Source organism: Girardinichthys multiradiatus, chromosome 9, assembly GCF_021462225.1.
Source record: "Girardinichthys multiradiatus isolate DD_20200921_A chromosome 9, DD_fGirMul_XY1, whole genome shotgun sequence".
NCBI lineage: Eukaryota > Metazoa > Chordata > Actinopteri > Cyprinodontiformes > Goodeidae > Girardinichthys > Girardinichthys multiradiatus.
The window spans coordinates 11,685,367-11,704,714 of NC_061802.1; the positions used below are offsets into that span (position 1 = coordinate 11,685,367).

Consider the following 19,348-nt stretch of genomic DNA (forward strand, 5'->3'; position numbering starts at 1 on the left):
AATAGTACTTTCTTTCAATTTTAAAGCATCAAAACAAGGTATTTCCATCTTTCTGTCTAAAAGCAACCAGCCTTGGGGCAGCGTGTGGCATAGCGAGGCAGGGGGCACCCCACATATAGAGGCTGTTTGTCCTTGATGCACCTATCTGGGTTCAATTCCCAATCTCGGGACCCTTGCTGCATAACCGACACATCCATGCCAATTTTCTGTTTAAAAACTGTAAATAAAGGACATGAATGTCACAACATCATAAACAAATAAATTAAAAAGTGCACCCATAGAAAGCCTGTACTTTGGTGCACTTTCTTTTTAAATTGGTATATAAGCTAAAGGTTCTAAACATTTATGCATGAATTGGGGTATTCATGCAATTCCTTAAATTTTCTCTCGGATTCAAATATACTTTCTCTATTGAGAAAAATGGAGCACATTTTCATCTTTTATATTCAATGCTTGTTCCATTTAATTGTGAAACTGGTGTATAGCAGTAAAGGATCTGTCACCAATTGTCTAACTTTATCATGATTAGGAACCTAGGCTTTGATGGCTTAATGGTGATAATCATGCAATTGCTTCTTGTTCTGTTGGATTCAAACTACCTCTGTCAAAGAATTAGCGGCAGATTGTTTCTCTGTAATATTTTATAGTCTATGCCGGTATAGGCTAGGAAAAGCCTAATTTGTTTTAATATTTTGATCTGAAACTCAGGAAGGAGTTAATTTTCTTGTATTTTTTAAAGGTCACTCATCAAAATAATAAAAATCAAGATGCAAATAGGAAAGAAATGCACCTTGTATGCATTAAGAAAGAAGTAGACATGCCAAATCTTATCCATATTAAATAAACATAGCAGCCTTCTCTGCATATGCAGAAATACTGAATCGAGATCCTGAAATAACTTTAGCATTTCTGGAGGGTTTTTTTTCACTTCTCCTGCTTCCCCCGTGACTCCTTCACTGCCTGAGCTCTGATTGTGTTCGGTCTTTACTTGTGGCAACGCGGTGGAGAGGAAGGAATCGAGAGCCAGACAGACGGAAACGGTGACATCTGTCAGTGGCAGCAGAGTGACGGAGGGAGAAAATGAGAGACAGGAAGGCATGGAGCGGGAATTGCTTTTTCATTTTCACCTTTCAGCTTCCCATTAGCCGACAGCAAGGAACTAATGAAGGAGCAGTATGATAATCTGTTGTTCTCCTATTTCATGCTCTCCACTGCCCTGTCAGGCCTGGGGAGAAGTGGGATGGTGACAGAGCTGTCACAGCTTCAGCGGAGGAAAAAGCTCTTATTGTGAATGCCTGCATGTTTTTGTTATTGTTGTTGTGAATCAGCTTCTGTCCGACGTCTCTTACCACCCTGGAGAGTGTTTTACCTTGTAGGTTTCATCAACACAAATCCACCATGTTGGTGTTTTGTTTTTAAAAAAATAGAAAATGATCTGAACCAGCTGCTGGCGCTTCAGTCGTAAAATGCTTTGTTGTTGCAGCAGTTTAATCTTAAATGTTGCACTGCGGGGTCACAATGAAGAGCAGGAATGACAAATTGATAAAGCCGTGAAGTGAGGTCCCATCCATTTACTGCTCCCCGTGGAACTTCCTCTCAGGCAGACGGCACCAAAGCTGTAACCGAGATCAGAGAGCCTGGCTTTGTGACCCGTGTCTGGTGGTGTTTGGGTTCACCTTGCTTTAATAAACACCTAGATGCAGAGAGGGGGGCCTGCCCTCTCAGACGCAGCCTGGTTGAAATAACAAACGGTTTGCACCACAATCACACGACACATGTGCTCGTCATATATCTGTGGAAGTGTTTCTGTCCAAAGCAGACCTTTCCCCAGAGTCTCACAGGTGCATCTTCGCTCTGCCGGCCCGCTCCGGCTAGCTTGCGTGTCCGCCTGGGCCCCGGATTTACGGCCCTGACACAGGAATCCATTAAAGGCTGTTTAGGGATCCCAAGCCTGAGCCCCTCTGAAATCTCTTTCATTATAGCTGCAAGCTACCATGGAGGGGAAGCGGCTCGGACCAATCAGCGCTGCCACCACATGTGTTCGTGTTTAGCCTGATGGCTGAGAGGCTTAAGTGGCTACTGCACACATCTCCTCCGCTGACTTTTATGGAGAAAATGGCACTTTAACTCTTTGTATTTTTTTTGGTAATAGGGTGCGGATGTGATAGTGTGCGTGCATGTGTGTGCGTCTCCCATGGCCGAACACGGGCTCTAAATGAGGGCAGGCCAGCCACACGTTACATTCCGGCTGTCTGGCTGGCACTGGGTCCACTAATCAGGACCAGCTTGATTCGCAGTTACTCACCCCCAGTAACTTGCCTACACATCAATTCAGTTCTTCCCTCACCTTCCTGCATTTCCTTCCTTCCACTTTCCATTTATCACCATCCTCGCTGCTCACATTTTCAGTCACCTTTGACTGTTTTTCTTTACATCTTTAATGCAAGCTGCTCACTTATGGTGTCATTTTCTGTCTGAAGAGTTTCATTATTGTGTATTCGCCTCTTCCAGAGTAACAGTGCATGAATAAAAAACATGGAGGTGGAGCTAAGCACACTTAAAGATACCGTCCAGTGTATAATTTTCATTAACAACTATACTCTGACAATAAAAACGTGGCTTGGTAAGGAAGTGTGGAGTTCGGCTGCAGGATTTTATAAAATTACATTTTTAAAATAAGAAATAAACTGCTACTTCTGCTTTGTCTGAATTTGAGTTGATGATATCACAAGGAGCAGAAGAATCAAGCTGATCAGTAAAGATAAAGGGGAACGTTCAACATTTGACAAGTTTTAACAAGACTAAACACTACGCACGACTTACACCTTTCCATTTGGTTAAAAGTGTCTCTCTTAAGAAAGAAGGATGAATATTTATTGAAAGACGTGGAAGAGTTTACTAGAAATTGTGGAGGAAAATGTCTACTCACTATTGATGAACTATAGCTAAAGAAATTAAGATAAATTATGATCTACTAATCTATAAGACAAACGGGTCCACTATAGACTGGGGAAGTTAATCAAAAGATGACAGTTTGTTTTCTATTAGGGTTAAGCCAAATAAAATCTTACATTTTTCTAGAATCTGTTTGACGCTCAGATGTCAAGAGAAGGCTTATTTTAATTTGGTGTAGAGGAAATTTAGAACAGGAAAATTGGGGTTAAAAATGTAAATTTCTAAGATTAGAAACCCACCCAGGAAATCACCGGCATTAAAAACAAAACAAAAACAGCGTGCCTTTTTAGGTCCAAGTCATGCCTGTTTCTTGCTTATGAAACCTATGATGTGGTTCCCCTTATGTCTGCCTTTTTGGCCTTGAGATGCATCTAGACACAGAAGATGGCGCTGCTTCTGTCAGTCACAATGTAACTTTAAGCAAAGGGCAATATGGTGGTCTCATTTGTTCTGGGTTTGGATGTTTAGAAGTTCTTCACTTTGAGATTTGGAACCAGCTTGTTTCCATAAAAGGGCGCCTCCAGAATGTTATTGAACGAAGCACCGCCCACCTCTAACATTAGTGAAAAATGTACAAATGACATCTTGAAGATGCCCAGCTTACCGTAGCACCCGGTTAAATATAAGAATGAATCGCCACCGCAGTTGGCAAAGATTGGTCAGTCCTCATAACCACAGCAAGTCTTCTGTTTGACCGCCATTACATGGTCTGAGGGACAAAAGTTGTCCAGATCACAGTATCAACAAGAAGGGATCGACGACAGTTTTGAAGGTATGAAGAACAAAGTTCTTTGGGTTCTGACATGCAGTTATATGTAAGCACTTTTAAAGAAGGAACTTGAGCAAAATAATGTGAATAAAGAGAAAAAAAATACAAATGGACATACCAAAAAGATCTCTCCTTCCCTTATGTGATGTCACTAGAGGCAACCCTGGAAGCTTCTTTTTAGGAGGTCAGAGTTGATCAAATATTCAAAGATTTTCAGATTTTGATTTAATATTTTTAAAGAAAAAGAAAAGTTGATCATTAACAGTTGTCTTATTAACAAATTACATCTAAAGTGAGTTTGAGTTTGCAGAAAAGTCTAGCTATTGATTCTGTATGAAGGAAACAGAGATTGAAGGACAATTAGAGAAAAAGAAAACAGACACAGAAGGTGAGCAGCACACACCAAAGAGTGTAAATTAGAAGATGAGAGATAGTGTTAACTTCAGTGAACATGAACACTGAGAGGAACATGTGCGTCGTAGTGGAAGGCATGTTAATAAGTGGCCTGGGGCAGATTTGGGCTCCCATGGGGAGAGTCCTGCCCTGCTCTGTAAAGCTTCTGTCTCTTTCTTAACCCGCCCATTAAACACGGTACACAGGTGGCTTATTAAACCCACCGTGTCAGACAAACACACACTGATCATTCAGCTCTCTGCGGTGACAAACACAATCACATGCGCCGGTGCCATAATGCAAATGATCAATGTAGTCACCCATGTTGCAGCACTCAAGTGCCTTTTAGCTTATATGTAATGCTGAGCTTGGCAAATTACTGCAGGGGATCTTAAAGGGTTTTTTCCCCTGCAGACCCAAGTTTGACAAATTTGGCCTTAACCCTGAGGGTCTGGACTCATTAAAACAAGCTAGTTGTTCTCTCCTATAGGCACTCACCTTTCTGTTGTTTTATGGAACCCTCTATCTCTGCAGAACCTTAGTTATCAGCAGTCTGACATTATAACAGTGTAACTGAGGCCCCCTCGGGTCCACTTTTGTCGGGATCAAATTATTCTGTGTGTAAACACATCCGTTCGCTTTGTTATTCTCATTAACAGCACAACTTACACAAGTCTCCCATGAGCATGGGCCCTCGAGATCTTGGCTGTGGGCTCGACGATGACGAGTTGGACACTGCGAGCAAGTGAGTAGTTGAAGGCGCTGTTTTATTTTTCTTTTGTGTATAAACAAAGATGCCAGATTGGAGAACTTTGGCTGATAGATTGAATAGTTGTCTGTGTGAGGAGATGTACTCTTGGTCCAGACATAAAGTCATACCTTTCTGTTGCTTATGAGAATACTGCCCCCCAGTGGACTCTTACTTACAGGATCATTTGATGGACACTGCTGCAGCGTTCCTACATGTTCAGGTGCATCTCAATAAATTACACTCAAAGGTTTATTTAAGAATTCAATTCAAAAAGTGAAATTTATACATCTTATAGATTTATTTCGCGTTGCATGATATATTTCAAATGTTTTGATGATGATCATGGCTAACAATTTATGAAATCCCAAAATTCGGTTTCTTAGTGAATTAGAATATTACATAAGACCAATAAAAAAGATTTTTTTAATAGAGGAATGTTAGTCTACCAAACATTTTATTCATGTACTGTATAGTATATCATCTCAGTGCATGGTCAAGGCTTCTTTTGCATAAATTACTGCATCAGTGCAGGTGGTGGATGAAGGAGGTCAGCCTGTGGCTCTGCTGAGGTGTAGTGGCCTCCACCTCCACTGCATTGTTGGCTCTGGTGTGTCTCCTCTCACGTTTCACGCACCATAGACTCTATGGGCTTTAGGTCAGGCCAGTTTCCTGGGCAATCAACAACGGTGATGCCACATTCATTACAGCAGGTGCTCTAAAATTTCCAGTTTCTTCTTTGTTGACTTTGGACTTGATAAAACGTAGTGGACCAACACCATCAGATAACTATGGATTTGCAAATGATCACTTACTGCGGAAAGTCTATTTATTCATTCATTACTATTTATTTATATAAGTATGTCTCATTCAGAGACAAATCCTGTTTGAGCCGTCATACAATATAATATAGAATTTGTTGCAAACAATAATCCTTCAAATGTTATAGAAAACAAAATCTTAAATAAATGTATCAAACTAGGGTGTTTAAATCATTAAATGCAAGATAAGATTTTATCAGGTGCCCTAAGGACGGTAAAACCCAAAACAGTGTTTCTAACAGACATTTCATAATGCTAGAACAGGCACAGGTTTTAAAGATGTTTCAAGACGCCTTGAATTATTTTTTTATGAAAATACAAAGGACAACATCAGATCCTACTGTAAAATGTTCCAGGTAGATGGATAAAATGTAGCTGATAAAAGCCTCAGAGCACAGGCTGGATGTGGTCATTGATGACCTGTTGACCATAGAGTTTACAGCCAGTTATGAGCCTCAAGGCTCTGTGAAAAGCAGCATCTGATCTCTGTAGAGAAAGTCATGTAAACAATGTCACCATAGTCATTAGCAGCCTGGATTCTGTGCATCTCCTTCATCCAGACTCTGGGAATATCAAAATTTACTTGCATCTAAAAGGAGAACTTTGGACCACCGAGCAATATACTAGTCCCTCTTCTCCTCAACCCAGGAAGACTTTTTTGAAGGTGTCTTTAGATTAGAAGCATCTTAACACAAGGAATGCAACATGTATAGCCCATGGAATGGATCATTCTGACACCTCCCAAATATTACTATTATCTCACTTTTTGCATTAAATTATTGACATTGATTAACGTTTTAATGTCTTTCTGGTTTATTTAGATGCACATATTTCCAGATCTGAATGTCTGGAATCCCAGACTTTATTCTCTTTTTGATAAAGAAAAAAACAAGTTTCTTCATGCAAGTTTTATGTGAAAGATGCTCATATTTGCCACAGTTTTAGCATTGATCTCCTCATCTACCACATATTTTGGTTTTTAGTTACTGACAGAAAAGCCACTTGCATAAATGCTGAAACATCTCTGAACATTTCATAAACACCTGATGTTTCAGTTGTGGAAGAAACGATTAAGAAATCAGGTAATCGGTTGAAAAAGAGTTGCATCCATCCAACCAACCAACCACTTTTTGCTGTTTTTTTCATGTTTTGTATTTAAAGGCTAATCCATAGAAATATTATTTGCAATTCTGCATTTTCTATAGTTTATACTAAACCTTTGTATTTATACTAGGATGAGAACTCTTTATTTAGAAATTTAAAATTGAATGAAAATTAATCTGAAAACTGTGAAGGTACCTTCTAGCAATCACGTGTTTTCTGTTTAACAAAAAATTAAATTTAAATAAATTGTGCTTTTTAAAAATGAAACATTTTATCATGAAAGAAGAATAAATTACCTTCAGATAACTGTTGTTGTTTTTTAATCCAGGATCTCCTCTGAAGATAGTGGCGAGGTCAATTCATACACCGAGGACAGCGATGATTCGGACTCCTTCTATCCGGACATCGACCCCTCGCCCTCCAGCCAGATGAACCTGCTGGAGGAAATCCTGGATTCTCTGACCACCACAACTATGGATCAAGGAAAACTAAGTGCTGCCAAGAGCTTGGACTTCTTTAGGTCCTTGGATGACTTGGACTACAAGGTCCAGGTATGCAAGAAAAAGTAAACCTGTGAAAAAATCAAGTTGCAGAAGACAGACTAGTATTTGGATGCATCCATTGGAAAAAATGTTTTGTGCAAATAACTGTAGGATTCAGTTTTATTTTTTAAAAAACCTCTCAGGATGTGAGCTCTGTCTTTAGTTAAGTTTGAATATATTGTAACATGACTGAATATCATTCAGAATAGGTGGTATAAAACATAATTTACAGATTCTTAATAGGGCACAGATGTTTTTTACTTTTTGTTTTTGTAATTTATGCTTTTGTTTCAAATGGTTTCCTTATTTCACCTCCCCCAGTCTATGTCCACGCCTTTCAGTGAGTCCACAGCTGCAGAGGAGGACAGCTTTGATGCTGCAACTGATCACGGAGGATGGAACATGGGTCAGGATGACAGCGCTGTCCATGGAAAACACCTTCCTCCATCCCCACGCAGACAACCCAACAAGAGCAGCCTGAAGGGCTCCAAAAACTCTACAACTTTCTCCACAGTGACCCCCTGCTCAGCTCCTTTCCCTGATGCCAACGGCACCAGGTCAGATCTTCCTCCTCCATACTCCTCTAAGTCCCATTCCGATACTCACCTTCTGCCAAAGGGAAGACAGCCAGGAGACCATCGGTTATCCTATTCCCCCTTACTGTCCCATAAAGTTACACCCGCATCCCCGAGTCTCTCACACACCCACAGCTCTGCAGCACCTGCATCTCAGCCAAATTCGTCTCCAGAACCGACGAGCCGAAATCGTACCATCTCAGAACCTCAGGAATTCTACGAGCCTTCACAAAGCCAGAACCAAACTGGGTCCACCGGCATGCTGAGGAGAAAGGTGCTGTCCAAAGAGATGGTAAAAAACTACCACGAGAGGTCCATCAAGAAGCAAGGCAGCAAAGGAAACCACGACAGCCAGGCGGGCGCAGCGAAGAACAGCCAGGCCGGCATCCAGGTCCCATGGGAGAAGGAGGTTTCCAAAGATGGACTCCTGGGTCTTGGCCTATGCCTGGGTCAGGGTAAAAGCTTGGGGCCTGCTGGGGGGCAGGATCCGAGCCTGCTTGAGGAGATTGAGTCCATGTGTTGCCTCAGCTCACCCATTCACAGCAGCCTGCATCTCTCTCAAGTCCACTGCAGCAACAGCCACCATCAGGTCCAAGGAAAAGCCACTGAGAAGTCCTAAAGAACACAAAGGACACCACGTCTGTGGACTGACTCAGGTTCTGCTCCTCTATTACAGCTGATAACCAGCCCTGCCCTGATTAACTGAACTCTTGATCATAAAGGGAACATTGTGAACAAACAAAAAGCCAGAGAGCAACGAGCGGGAAGTGCTGAAAGGGAGCGCTGCAGAGTTCTCCATCTGTACTCCATCTGCTAGGGTGAAATAAATCAGATTACATAAAGAATACCTGACAAATGTTCAAAAATGTGAAGTAAAATTATTATTTAAAAAAAAATAAAATTATGATTCAGATTAGGAATACGTAAGATTAAAAAAGTAAAACAAATTTAAAAATTCGCTCAACCTTTTTGAAATATTGAATATGTTAAACATCCATAAAATAAAATTTCAAGTAAATATAGGTGGAGATGTCTGCAGAGTTTTCAGTTCAGTTGCTTCATTTCTAAGGCTGCAAGTATCTGAACACTAGAGATGCACCGATCAGGCTTTCCTGGCCAATACTGACTGCTGGCTTTCTTATGGTCTGACCTGGATCCAGTTTTTTGTTCTAAGTAGTAGTTCTAAATCCAACACAAATAAAAAGTGTTTACAAGGTTATGCTACATTATGCCTTAAAGCATATGTTACTGAACTTCATGAGATTATTTTTATTCATCTGAAAAAAGTACTCTAGTGTACATTCTGACAGTTGATGTGTTTTAGACCAAATTTTTTTAGACGTTCCTGCATTTTGGGGCATTCAATAGGAAATTAGATTTTTGAGCATTTGACCTGCTGATCAGTGTTCAGAGCCGATTTCAACCTCCAGCAGATTGATCGGTGCATCTCTACAGAGCACTTTAGTTTAAATGATTTCATGTCAGTACTTTGTAAGGATTAAAAAGGGCCAATTTCACATTAACATACCATCATGATCTGAACATTTCATATAATGAATTTGCACTTATGGATTCGTTTATAATACTCAACTGTTACTACTTGGTACTAAACTGCAAAACCAGCAAATGTGACACAGGAAGTGAAATGCACAATGTCCACGCAGGCCTTTGAAATTAATGAAACTCTGTTGGATTAATGATTTTAATGCCTTAAGCGGACATGTGATTTGTTTTGATACAGATGTCTTAAAGTTTAGATACAACTGCAGGTACTTTCTAATCACAATCTTAAATACAGTAGCAAACATTTACAGAGACGGCTTGACGGATTGTTTTTGATGAGTTTTGTTTATGTTAATCCTATCTGTTCAGACTTAATAACCACGTCTAATGAAGTGAGCACAGTTAAAATATATAATTAATGACTAGGAAAAGCCAGAATCTGTACTTCATCTCTTTTTCTTTCTGTTTCCAATCGGCACTCACCGCGTCAGCTGTCTACCTTTTGCTACTCCCAGGATGTTTCTCAGTGTCGACCTTTTAAATTAAAAACAGTTGTTGCCGAACTTTGAAGGTTGATGATGAAGCAATCCCACAAACAGTCCTAAACCAGCTCTGTTCCTCTTACTCCATCTCTTCAGACTTCCCTAACCTCTCTGTGGCACTTTGCCTTCAGGCTGTTTCCTTTTACAGAAATGTCAACTATAAAATGGGTGATGAATAACAGGAATAACTTATGTTGTGTTGAAGTTTTTAAAGATTAATTTAAACTGTGTGGAATCTTTCTTAGTTTAGTTTTTTTTGTAGGATTTGTTGACAGACATCACAGTTATCTTTCTCTTTTTTGTCTCCATCTCTCTTCCTTTCTCTGTGTTTTAAGAGAAAATGCAGCCTCTGTCAGACCAGGAAAGAGTTGCACTGTGTACTGTATTGCAGTGGAGGATAATTGTACTGTAATGTAGCAATATACTGCAGGTCTTAGAGTCGCTGCGTGGATGTAATGTGTTCAGGGTCTAAAGTATTTTTATAAGCATCTCTCCTGTGGAGAGAAGCGCCAGCGTTCAGGCATCGCGGCTTCCCGTTGTTCTCTGCGTCACCTCAAATTCAGAGGAAGAGAACACTCTTTCACGCGCTTGGGTTGGGATTACTACATTTATGGTCCGTTGTTCTTATGATTTATGCCAGACGCCAGTCGGTGCGGCAGTTTAATTGCGGCTGTTTCTCCACTTCTCGAGTGCTGCTCTGCGTTAACGATTTGCCCATAAAGTCTTTGGCATGCTTCTTACAAAGCTAAAAAGAAACTGGTAATTCCAAGAAATGTAAAAAAAAAAAACAAGTCCAGAACAATTTTTGCACTGGCCCCACTCACTATAAACACTTTAACAAACTTGTGTACTATGCAAATATTTAGAAATACTCTTTGAGGCCAGTTTTCTTCGGCAGTATTGATTCCACTCAATAAAAATATGATCCTGTTTTCTGATACAAGTAATCCTCAAAATATATAAAAAGTAGGGATGTCCCAGGCAGGATTTTTATTTTGTCCCTGATACTGATCAGTAGTAAAAGATTAAGGCATCTTGCTGCCACAGAGTGTGATAGTTCTTCAAATAATGACATGTATAAGCTTAGAAACTCAGATTCGGTCTACATTTGTAGCGTGATTGTTTCCAACATATGTTCAGGATGCTGTAGTATCAGACAGCACCGGCTAGTTTATCCAGACTGGTGTTTTCAAACATATCTGACTCGAAGCTACAGACCTAATAAAACTCATCTTATTCCTGCTGATTTTCATGCAAAGCAATTTGCTCAGATGCTAGGCTAACTCTCTGGTTTGATATCATTTATTAATAATTTGACAGCTATCTTGTCTCAACTGAACTTTTTTAGTTATGTCTGACTCTAGTTACTGCTACATAACTCAATAAAGTCATGTCTTGCTCCTGCTGATGAGATGTTCTTCCGGAGGGGTTTTCTGAAGAGCTCGGCTAATGCTAGCATGTTTACTCTCTGTTTGATAATGACGCGTTGATAACTTGACAGATATTTTATCCTAGCCAGAGTTTCTAAATTATATCTTACTCAGCATACAGCTACAGTCTTCCGTAAAGTCACATCTTGCTCTTACTGATGAGATTTTCATGTTAACCATCTTGCTAAGCTAATGCTAGCAGGTTAATTCTTTGTTTTGAAATAGAAAAAACTGAAACATATTTCGGCCCAATAATAGTTTCTACATCAACAGCTTCAAAAAAATCACATCATGCTTCTGCTGACAATGTTTTCATGCAGATAGGTTAGGAATGCTAGATTAACGCCTCCATGTTTTCTCAAGGTTGTGTTATTTTATCTTGTTACATATTTCATTTGAGTTCCTGTTATTTGTCTGGACAAAATTTACAAAAAGTATTTTTCCTGATTTACAAACTTTGTTTCTCTTGGACAACATATATTTTAATGTCTAGTGTTTCAGCTGCTCTCCCCAACATTGACAGCTGTCTATGCACAGCAAACAAGACATAGGCAGAGACAAGCACCCGCCAATACAGTTTTAGTTTCACTTTGAACATAATTTTAAAGGGTGAAAGGCACTTAGATTGTGAGGGAAAAACGCACATTTGCCAGACTGACCAGATAAACAAGACGTTATACAAACTTTGTTCAAGAAAAAAGGCGTTGAATTTAAAAAAAGCAGCAGCCTGGCTTGCTAGGAGTGGCACTGGAGTATTTGGGACATCCCTATAAAAAACAGCTTTAAATGTGTGTGAGTTGACCTATGTTATGGATTTAGTGTGAGGTGTGCCTTATACAGTAAGTAACCCTCTGTAATTGCAACATGGTACTATATTCTAGACTACTGTGGACCAACTTTGATCGCGATAAGGGGTGAGGATGTTGGTTTTTAAACCACAGACAGACATAAAATCCCCCAAAATGAACTTTGATGTGTTGTTGTCACAGCTGTGGTCAGTCTCTTTGTTTTCCTTTTCTGCGTTGGATTGTGGGAATCGTCCTGCTCATATTTTTCTTTTTATATCTTTCTTTTGTAAATTGACTGCTTCTTCTGATTGTACTCGTAGGTTAATTGTTTGTATTGTTTGTGTGGGTTTTCTTCCTCTGAGTGGACTGAATTAAACAAAGGCATAATTCTCAGAGGAGTTTCTCTAATTGATTTCATAAGGATACAAAAATTATTTTCAACTGAATAGATGTGTATTTTTTCTGGCTTGAATATATTTTACATGAAGTAAATATATATATATATATATATATATATAAAACGATTATGATTGGTGTTGAATATTGTAAAGAGATAACACCTAAATTTTGAATGTTGGAGATTTTATTTTTGGAAACAGAAGAGAACATTAAGAAATGTCCCATGTAGCAGAAGTCGTGTAGAAGGATGTGATGGCTTCTGATCTGAAGAGGCTGATGATTGTGATGCAGTGCTCACTGTTGTAATCTGCATGTTGGTACTGTACACTTTGTTGCGTATCTGTCCTGTTGGTACTCGTATTATTTCAGTATTTAAAGCGTCAAAAAATGCTTTGCATTGAGTTAAAAGTTGCCTGCTGCACATTTTTCTTGTTGAGAAACAAACCTCTGGTGTTTTTTTGGTTCTGCTGTGTATTTGTCTGGATTGGGGAGTACTGTCGGAGGACAGGAACACTTAAAAAGCTTTAGTAACTTAGTTCCAAAAAGAGTGAGGAACCAAGACAGATTTACCATTTCAGGGTTAAGATGACACTGTGTAACGTTCACAGTAATTATATTGTTTTTGTCGTGTGATTACAGATTTGGAGTGAGCAGGAGGGGATATTTGATGTAGCAGCCTTCACTGAATAATGGAATAAAATCAAACCACAAAAACATTTTTCTCCAACCTTATTTGTGACTTGCATGCTGAATGTTACAGCCAGCAGCTTTCTTCAGTTTGGTATCTTTATCATGATTAACACTTTATGAGTTATGATAATTCCTGCTTTTTATGATTATTATAATTTGTGATCTTTTTTTCTTGGTGGTGCACTCTTGCATGTGCTCATCACAGGTGTCTCATACAGCTGAGGTCAATTTATTGTACTACTGATGAGTAACCTGGTACAACGGTACATAATGTACACTGTGAATTAAAAATAAATGATACCGTTTCATGCTGAGCTGTGTTTACGCTCTTTATTTAAATACAAACAGGCTCATCTTGTCTCCTTATTTAGATTTAGAATGAAACAAAGTGCAACACAATTTTAGACTAAGGGATTTTGCCAAAATAAAATACCTTTACTAAAATATCTACTGTCTTCTACTTTTCCAATACTGGGTCTCAAGGGTAATTGGTCCAGAAGGGAAACCCTGACATCCCAATTGCCAGTGACACTTTCCAGCTCATTCTGGGAGATCCCAAGGTTTTTCCACACCTTGAAGGGATATGTAGTTCGTTCAACCAAAACTGGATCATGCCCTTAAGGTAGGACATGCCTTAAAATACATCCAAAGGGAGGCACCCAGCATCCCGAACAGATTCCTGGACCACCTGAGCTGACTGGAGTAGCAGGGACTCCACATCAGTCTACCGATAGATGGTGGAGATCATCACCTCATCTCTAAGAAGGCTCATTTCACACACATCGATGGGATCTTGTTCTTTCAGTCGTGATTTATGTCTCATGAGGCTTGGCAAGGACAGTCATCACCAGAAGCTTTGGGACCATCACAAATCTTTGTTTTACAAAGATTGTTTTTTGATATTTTTTCAGTTCTTACAGTATATAGTTCAATATCAAACATTTCATATTTTTAAGGTCCTTTTTTAAAAAACAAATAAACTTTATGTAAGTATTAACGAGATTTCACTAAAGTTTGGATCTGGACATTTTCCCGACCATGGAGCCAAATCTTCAATGTTTTCATCCCCAAGCTACTTGCTGTCAAGACACAATGTTTTCATCCTGACAGCCTGTGTGTTTTTCTAACACGTTTAGATAGACGGTATGGATATTTATCGTAAGATTTATACTGAAAAAATTAAAGTAATATAAATAAGCACTAAAATTGAAGACCTTTTATGTTTTGTAAAATGTCATTAAAATTGCATCATCTGATGAACAGTAAATTAAAACAATTAAAGCGGCTAAAATCACATAATCGTATCATAGTGAAAATCATTAATAACATTATGAAAGACCTCAGATATTCAGCTTGGTGTTCTGGCTGAAGTGAGGTTGAACACCATGGAAAGAGGCCTTCAGAAAGAAGATTGTTGCAGCTTATTCGTCTGGTAAGGAGTTCAGAAGCCCTAAAAGAAATCAGCCATTTACCTGTGAATGGCTGATTTCCTCTTGAAAATAGTCTCAAGTGGAGGACATTCAAAACAAATGCCAATATGCAATCTGTTATAAGATTTTTAGCTGTCAGTCATGTCAAAAGGATCTTGTTATCTGATTGGTTAAGCTGCAGACCAATAACTTTACCACTCTGTCTGTTTATTGTCTCAACCTGCTTATTCCTGCAGGGTCATTGTGAGGGCTGCGGCCTATCTCTAGTGCTTCTTGTGCAAGAGGCAGATTACACACTGGACAGCTCCCACGTCCATCACAGGGAAATACAGACAGGACAATTAACAGAGCAGTCATGTTTTCAAAATGTGGGAGGAAGCCGGAGTACCTGGAGAGAACCCATGCATGAACAGGGAAGAACATGCAAACTCTATTCAGAAAGACCCCAGACCAGGATCCGAACCCAGGACCTTCCTGCTGCAAGCAACAGTGTTAGGAACTGCACCACAAGCAGCCAAAAGCTGACCAGTAAAACAAAATATACTGCGACACTGGACTATGAGATAATAATAAAAATACTTAAACAAATTTGTAAGCTTTTAAAATATTATGCATACAAATTTCATTATCTTTTTACATTTAACAATTTGATTATAAAAATGAGTCATTTTATAAATATCAAATACATTTTTGATACATTGAAATTGCTATAGTTTTGTTTAATTGTTTAATTCAAGGCCTTTTTTAAATGATTACATATATAAACAATTATTTACCTTATTTATGCATGGTCTACGGCACATTTGGCCTTCAATATGTATCAGAACATTTTAATATCTTAATGGATTTATACATGACTTTTCAGACATTAAACCAATAAAAATTTGTATTAATCAGCAAATTACATTTAAAGAAATAAAAAGTTAAGCAAAATGTCATTTACTTCTTTTAAAAATAAAATAATTACAAGCCCATATACACTGGCCTGTTTAAAACACATCAGGCTTTTTTCATGTAATTACCGTTTTAATAAATTCATGGAACTTTTTCTGTGAAAGAAGCCATAATGAAAAAAATAAAACCTTCACCAACAATAATCAATTATCAAGTACCACACAATCAGTTGAATCAGTACTCCCATACTTCTCACATGTACCCACATTACCACAGACTTCAGTGTATTTTAGTATTTTAGTGGTATAGACCTATACAAAGACGCATAGATGTGGAATGGGAAAAAAAGGATAAATGTTTATTACAAATGAAATACAAAAAATTGTGGCTTGCATCTAAATCACATACAGCTGTGTTCAAAATAAAAGCAGTCTAACATCATTAACGAGATAAATGACTATTTCTGGTACGTCTACAAAATGTACTGATTGTGATGTGCATATGTATTCAGCCCCTGATACCTCTCAAAAAACAAGTGTAACCAATTTATTGCATTAAATACCAATAAAATACATTGAAGTTTGTGGTTGTAACAAAATCATGAATACTTAAAATTCTTAAAAACACACAAATAGGAGGAATATCATCAACTTAAATATACATTTTCTGTTTTTTTCTAGTTTCAAAAGTTTGTGTACTTAAAGCTGTCTTGCAGATTTTCAGAAACTGTGAAGTTGTGATTTTTCCTACAGCACACACAGGAAGTTGGATAAAAGGGATTGCATGAAAGAAAGCAGCAGTGTAAAACATTTCCATGCAGCCAGCAGGGTCTGATCCATCTGCTGCTATTAGATTAATCTCATGGTTTAATTTCTCTGATTACCAACAGTCAGCAGATTAACATCCTCCAAAAAAAACAAAACACCTGCATCTCATATGAGTCTCTCCATCGGCGGCGGCTGTGTGATGCTCCACATCTCCACCCGGGATCCGTCCTTCTCCTGCCGGCTGGGACTGTACGCGCCGTGTGTGGCGCGCCGATTTAGTGCCACCACTAAGCCAACAGAGGTCAAGATCAGCACCAGCAGCAGGATGATGGACGCCAAACTGATGGACAGCAAGAGGTTGGAGGTCAAACCTTCAGAGGTCAGCTGGAGGGACAGAATCACAGGAGTCACAGGTGATTTACTTTTAAATAAGTGATTATTTTCTGGATGCTCTCATACACACTTTTTTTTCCACACCCATTTTTCCTCACACACTTTTTCCTCCCCTGACTCCTTCACACTACACCAGGCTCTCCACGCGTGCTGCCAGCGTGCTGATGGATATGTTTCCCAGCTCAGCAGGTGGGTTGCGACCACCAGGAGCCTCGAGCTGCCGCGGGCTGAAACCTCCCTCCGTCTGCCGCCTCTCACGCAGTTTGGCTGCAGCAAGCGCCAACCCCAGCATCACCACTATCGCCAAGGCGACCATACATGGTGCCAGCACGGCAGCCACCCGCGAGCTGTGTGGAGCACGTTCCGTCTGTGAGGGATCACAAACACACAGACACACGCACATACAGCCAAGATGCTGCCTGATGATCCCATCCCATCAGAACTGGCACCACAATCCATTGTCCCCAAAATAGCTCATAGAAACATACACTCAAGTCCTTTAAAGCAGGAATAAAAGCAGGGTCTGATTTGACTGAAATCTGCTGCCATTTATACTTAAAGGGCATATATCATCATATTGTAGAGCCAGAAAATTAAAAAACTTGAATTTATGAAACAAATAAATCACAGTTGGCCTTCAATTGATTTTTAAACTAGATATGTAATTTTAAAACTCACTTTTCTGAAACAAAAAAAGCCTTTTGAGCCACCCCACTAAATCAACTAAAAAAGCAAGCATTGTATGATGACAAAGTGTCTGTATCCCAATAATCCCAGAATGGACTGTTCACTTGAACAAAAATACATTTTTAAATAACATCCCTATAGTAAATTTCTCTGGGATGCTGAGCACGGCTTCCTATTATAAAGTATGCTAGGGACAGTTGTTTGGAGAGAACGTAGTGCTGGCAGTGGTGGGGATGTCAGTGCTGGTCAGAACTGGAGCAAAAATTGCAGTTTCTGTCACCAGCGGTCATTCTCTACTGTGGTACAGGCTGAATGGGCTCATCACAGAGCGCTTTTAAATCACCGGGTAGGGTTCCAGTCTGTTAAGTCCCCAAGCTACTGCTCCAACAACATTTCTCTAAACTTTGTAGTCCTTATTGGATGAATCACCTCATAAATCTTCACTGTATGAACCGAACATTGAGCTAAACTTGCTATCACTCCAATGAACATGTAACTCTCTGGCTTCTCTATGTCAGACTTGAAAATGAAAATAACTATTGTGAGCTACAAGCTTGAACACAACTAAAAAGTAAAAAAAAAAAAAGAGATGATATATGCCATTTAAAGCTTTGCAAACTTCTTTGCCCACAACAAACCACCACCTTGAAAGGATAAGGTTCTGCAGAGAAAAACACAGGTTCTGAAATAAATCAATGTGAATAAAGGAAATCAAGCCCTCCAAATGCAGCAGAAGATTAAATATGAACTTTCATTTACCAGCAGTAGCAAACAGGGTAGCACTTACATCAGTGGCTGTAGTTGCTGTAACAGCTGTGACTCTCTGAGCGGCTGCTACAAGGTTACAACAGCGTAACAGCTGTAAGTCTCCACAACACTTCAATTCCTCACTGACAGCATCTTCACAACTAAAACCTGCTTGCTGAACTTGGCAGGTTACACAAAAATAATCTCAGAAGTCAGCAAACTTTACACTGAGCAATCAACATGGAAACATACAGTAATTCTAATTTAAAATACAACCACCCGTATCCCGAGGCAAAAAATAACCCTGGCGCTCATGGTTGACGCTGTAGACATGATAGTTTCTTTCCCCCAGCTACAAAGTTCTTTGTTGACTCTTGGAAAGTGCTTACCTGTCACTGCAGCACAGTTGGCTGTCAGAGCAAGTGTGACACAAGCGAGCCGGAGCAGCCTGCAGCCAGGACCTGCCATCAGTCACCGAATGCCACACACGCAGACACAGAGATGTCTAACTAACCAGTCTCTGAGGTGCACAGCGAGGCCACCCTGAAGCCTCGGCAGAGCTGCTCCACACACAGCAGAGACGCCAGCGATGCTCCCCTGCTGTCAGCACTATCAACCTGCTCCGTGTGTGTGTGTGTGTGTGTGTGTGTGTGTGTGTGTGTGTGCGTGCGCCTGCCAGATAAGCTGCCCTCATACGTTTCTGTGAAGCGGTCTGAACTTCTGTGAATGCCACCAGCTCCCTGCTGAAACTGCACTTCAGCGCCAGATGCTGCCTTTTCCTTTTTCTTTTGCTGGCAAAGCACATTTCTTCCTCTCCGCTTCTTCTGCTCTCAAAGGATGGCCACATCAGTGCCGACAGTGGAAAAACCACTTCCCCCATTTCCTCCCCACTCTGTTTCCCCACCATCAGGGCTACCTTTACCTGCAAAGGACACACATACACATACACACCAATACACACATGTCCCTAGACTTTAAAAAATGCTGTAGAAGACAGGATGCACTTTATACTCAAAATGTCTGTAAAGATTTTGCAAATGTGGGAAATTTGCTGAAGAAGCATTTCCTCTCAGTCTTTCAATTGATCTGAGATGAAGTGATTATCAAATTAATGAATGTTTTTATACAGTTTTAGTTCCTACCTTTCAATTGCACTATTACAAATTTAGGG

At 39.6% G+C, this 19,348-nt stretch overlaps 2 protein-coding genes across 7 annotated transcripts in view; one reads left to right on the top strand and one right to left on the bottom strand.

Moving 5' to 3' along the window:
- Nucleotides 1–13,573, top strand: part of dennd1b (DENN/MADD domain containing 1B) — a 160,089-nt gene extending 146,516 nt beyond the window's left edge. For all 3 annotated transcript variants that reach the window (XM_047374224.1, XM_047374222.1, XM_047374223.1), the window contains 3 exons: nt 4,777–4,862; nt 7,119–7,341; nt 7,654–13,573. In XM_047374224.1, the coding sequence (XP_047230180.1) occupies nt 4,777–4,862; nt 7,119–7,341; nt 7,654–8,526 (1,182 nt within the window). In that variant the 3' untranslated portion in view covers nt 8,527–13,573. The remainder of the gene's footprint in view (nt 1–4,776; nt 4,863–7,118; nt 7,342–7,653) is intronic.
- Nucleotides 13,574–15,392: 1,819 nt separating this feature from the next.
- On the bottom strand, nt 15,393–19,301 carry LOC124873232 (protein crumbs homolog 3-like). 4 transcript variants are annotated; one of them, XR_007039472.1, is made up of 4 exons: nt 18,567–19,301; nt 18,218–18,264; nt 16,814–17,110; nt 15,393–16,734 (listed from the first exon to the last, which is right to left on the bottom strand). XR_007039472.1 is itself a non-coding variant. In XM_047373727.1 (4 exons), exons 1-3 carry the CDS (start codon nt 18,643–18,645, stop codon nt 16,871–16,873), a joined length of 366 nt encoding a protein of 121 aa, XP_047229683.1. In that variant the 5' UTR covers nt 18,646–19,295; the 3' UTR covers nt 15,393–16,734; nt 16,846–16,870. The 4 variants fall into 4 exon arrangements, 1 of the variants encoding a protein (XP_047229683.1); XR_007039474.1 differs by having other exon boundaries at nt 16,846–17,110; nt 18,190–18,264; nt 18,567–19,296; XM_047373727.1 differs by having other exon boundaries at nt 16,846–17,110; nt 18,567–19,295.
- Nucleotides 19,302–19,348: the final 47 nt, after the last annotated feature.

Bases quoted from the DNA above. Each gene is read 5' to 3' on its own strand.
- LOC124873232 (XM_047373727.1), bottom strand. From the start codon at position 18,645: ATGGCAGGTCCTGGCTGCAGGCTGCTCCGGCTCGCTTGTGTCACACTT. The intron at 18,265-18,566 runs GTAAGCACTTTC...GTAACCTTGTAG, and splicing joins CAACTGTGCTGCAGTGACAG to CAGCCGCTCAGAGAGTCACA. The intron at 17,111-18,217 runs GTAAGTGCTACC...GATCCCTCACAG, and splicing joins CAGCAACTACAGCCACTGAT to ACGGAACGTGCTCCACACAG.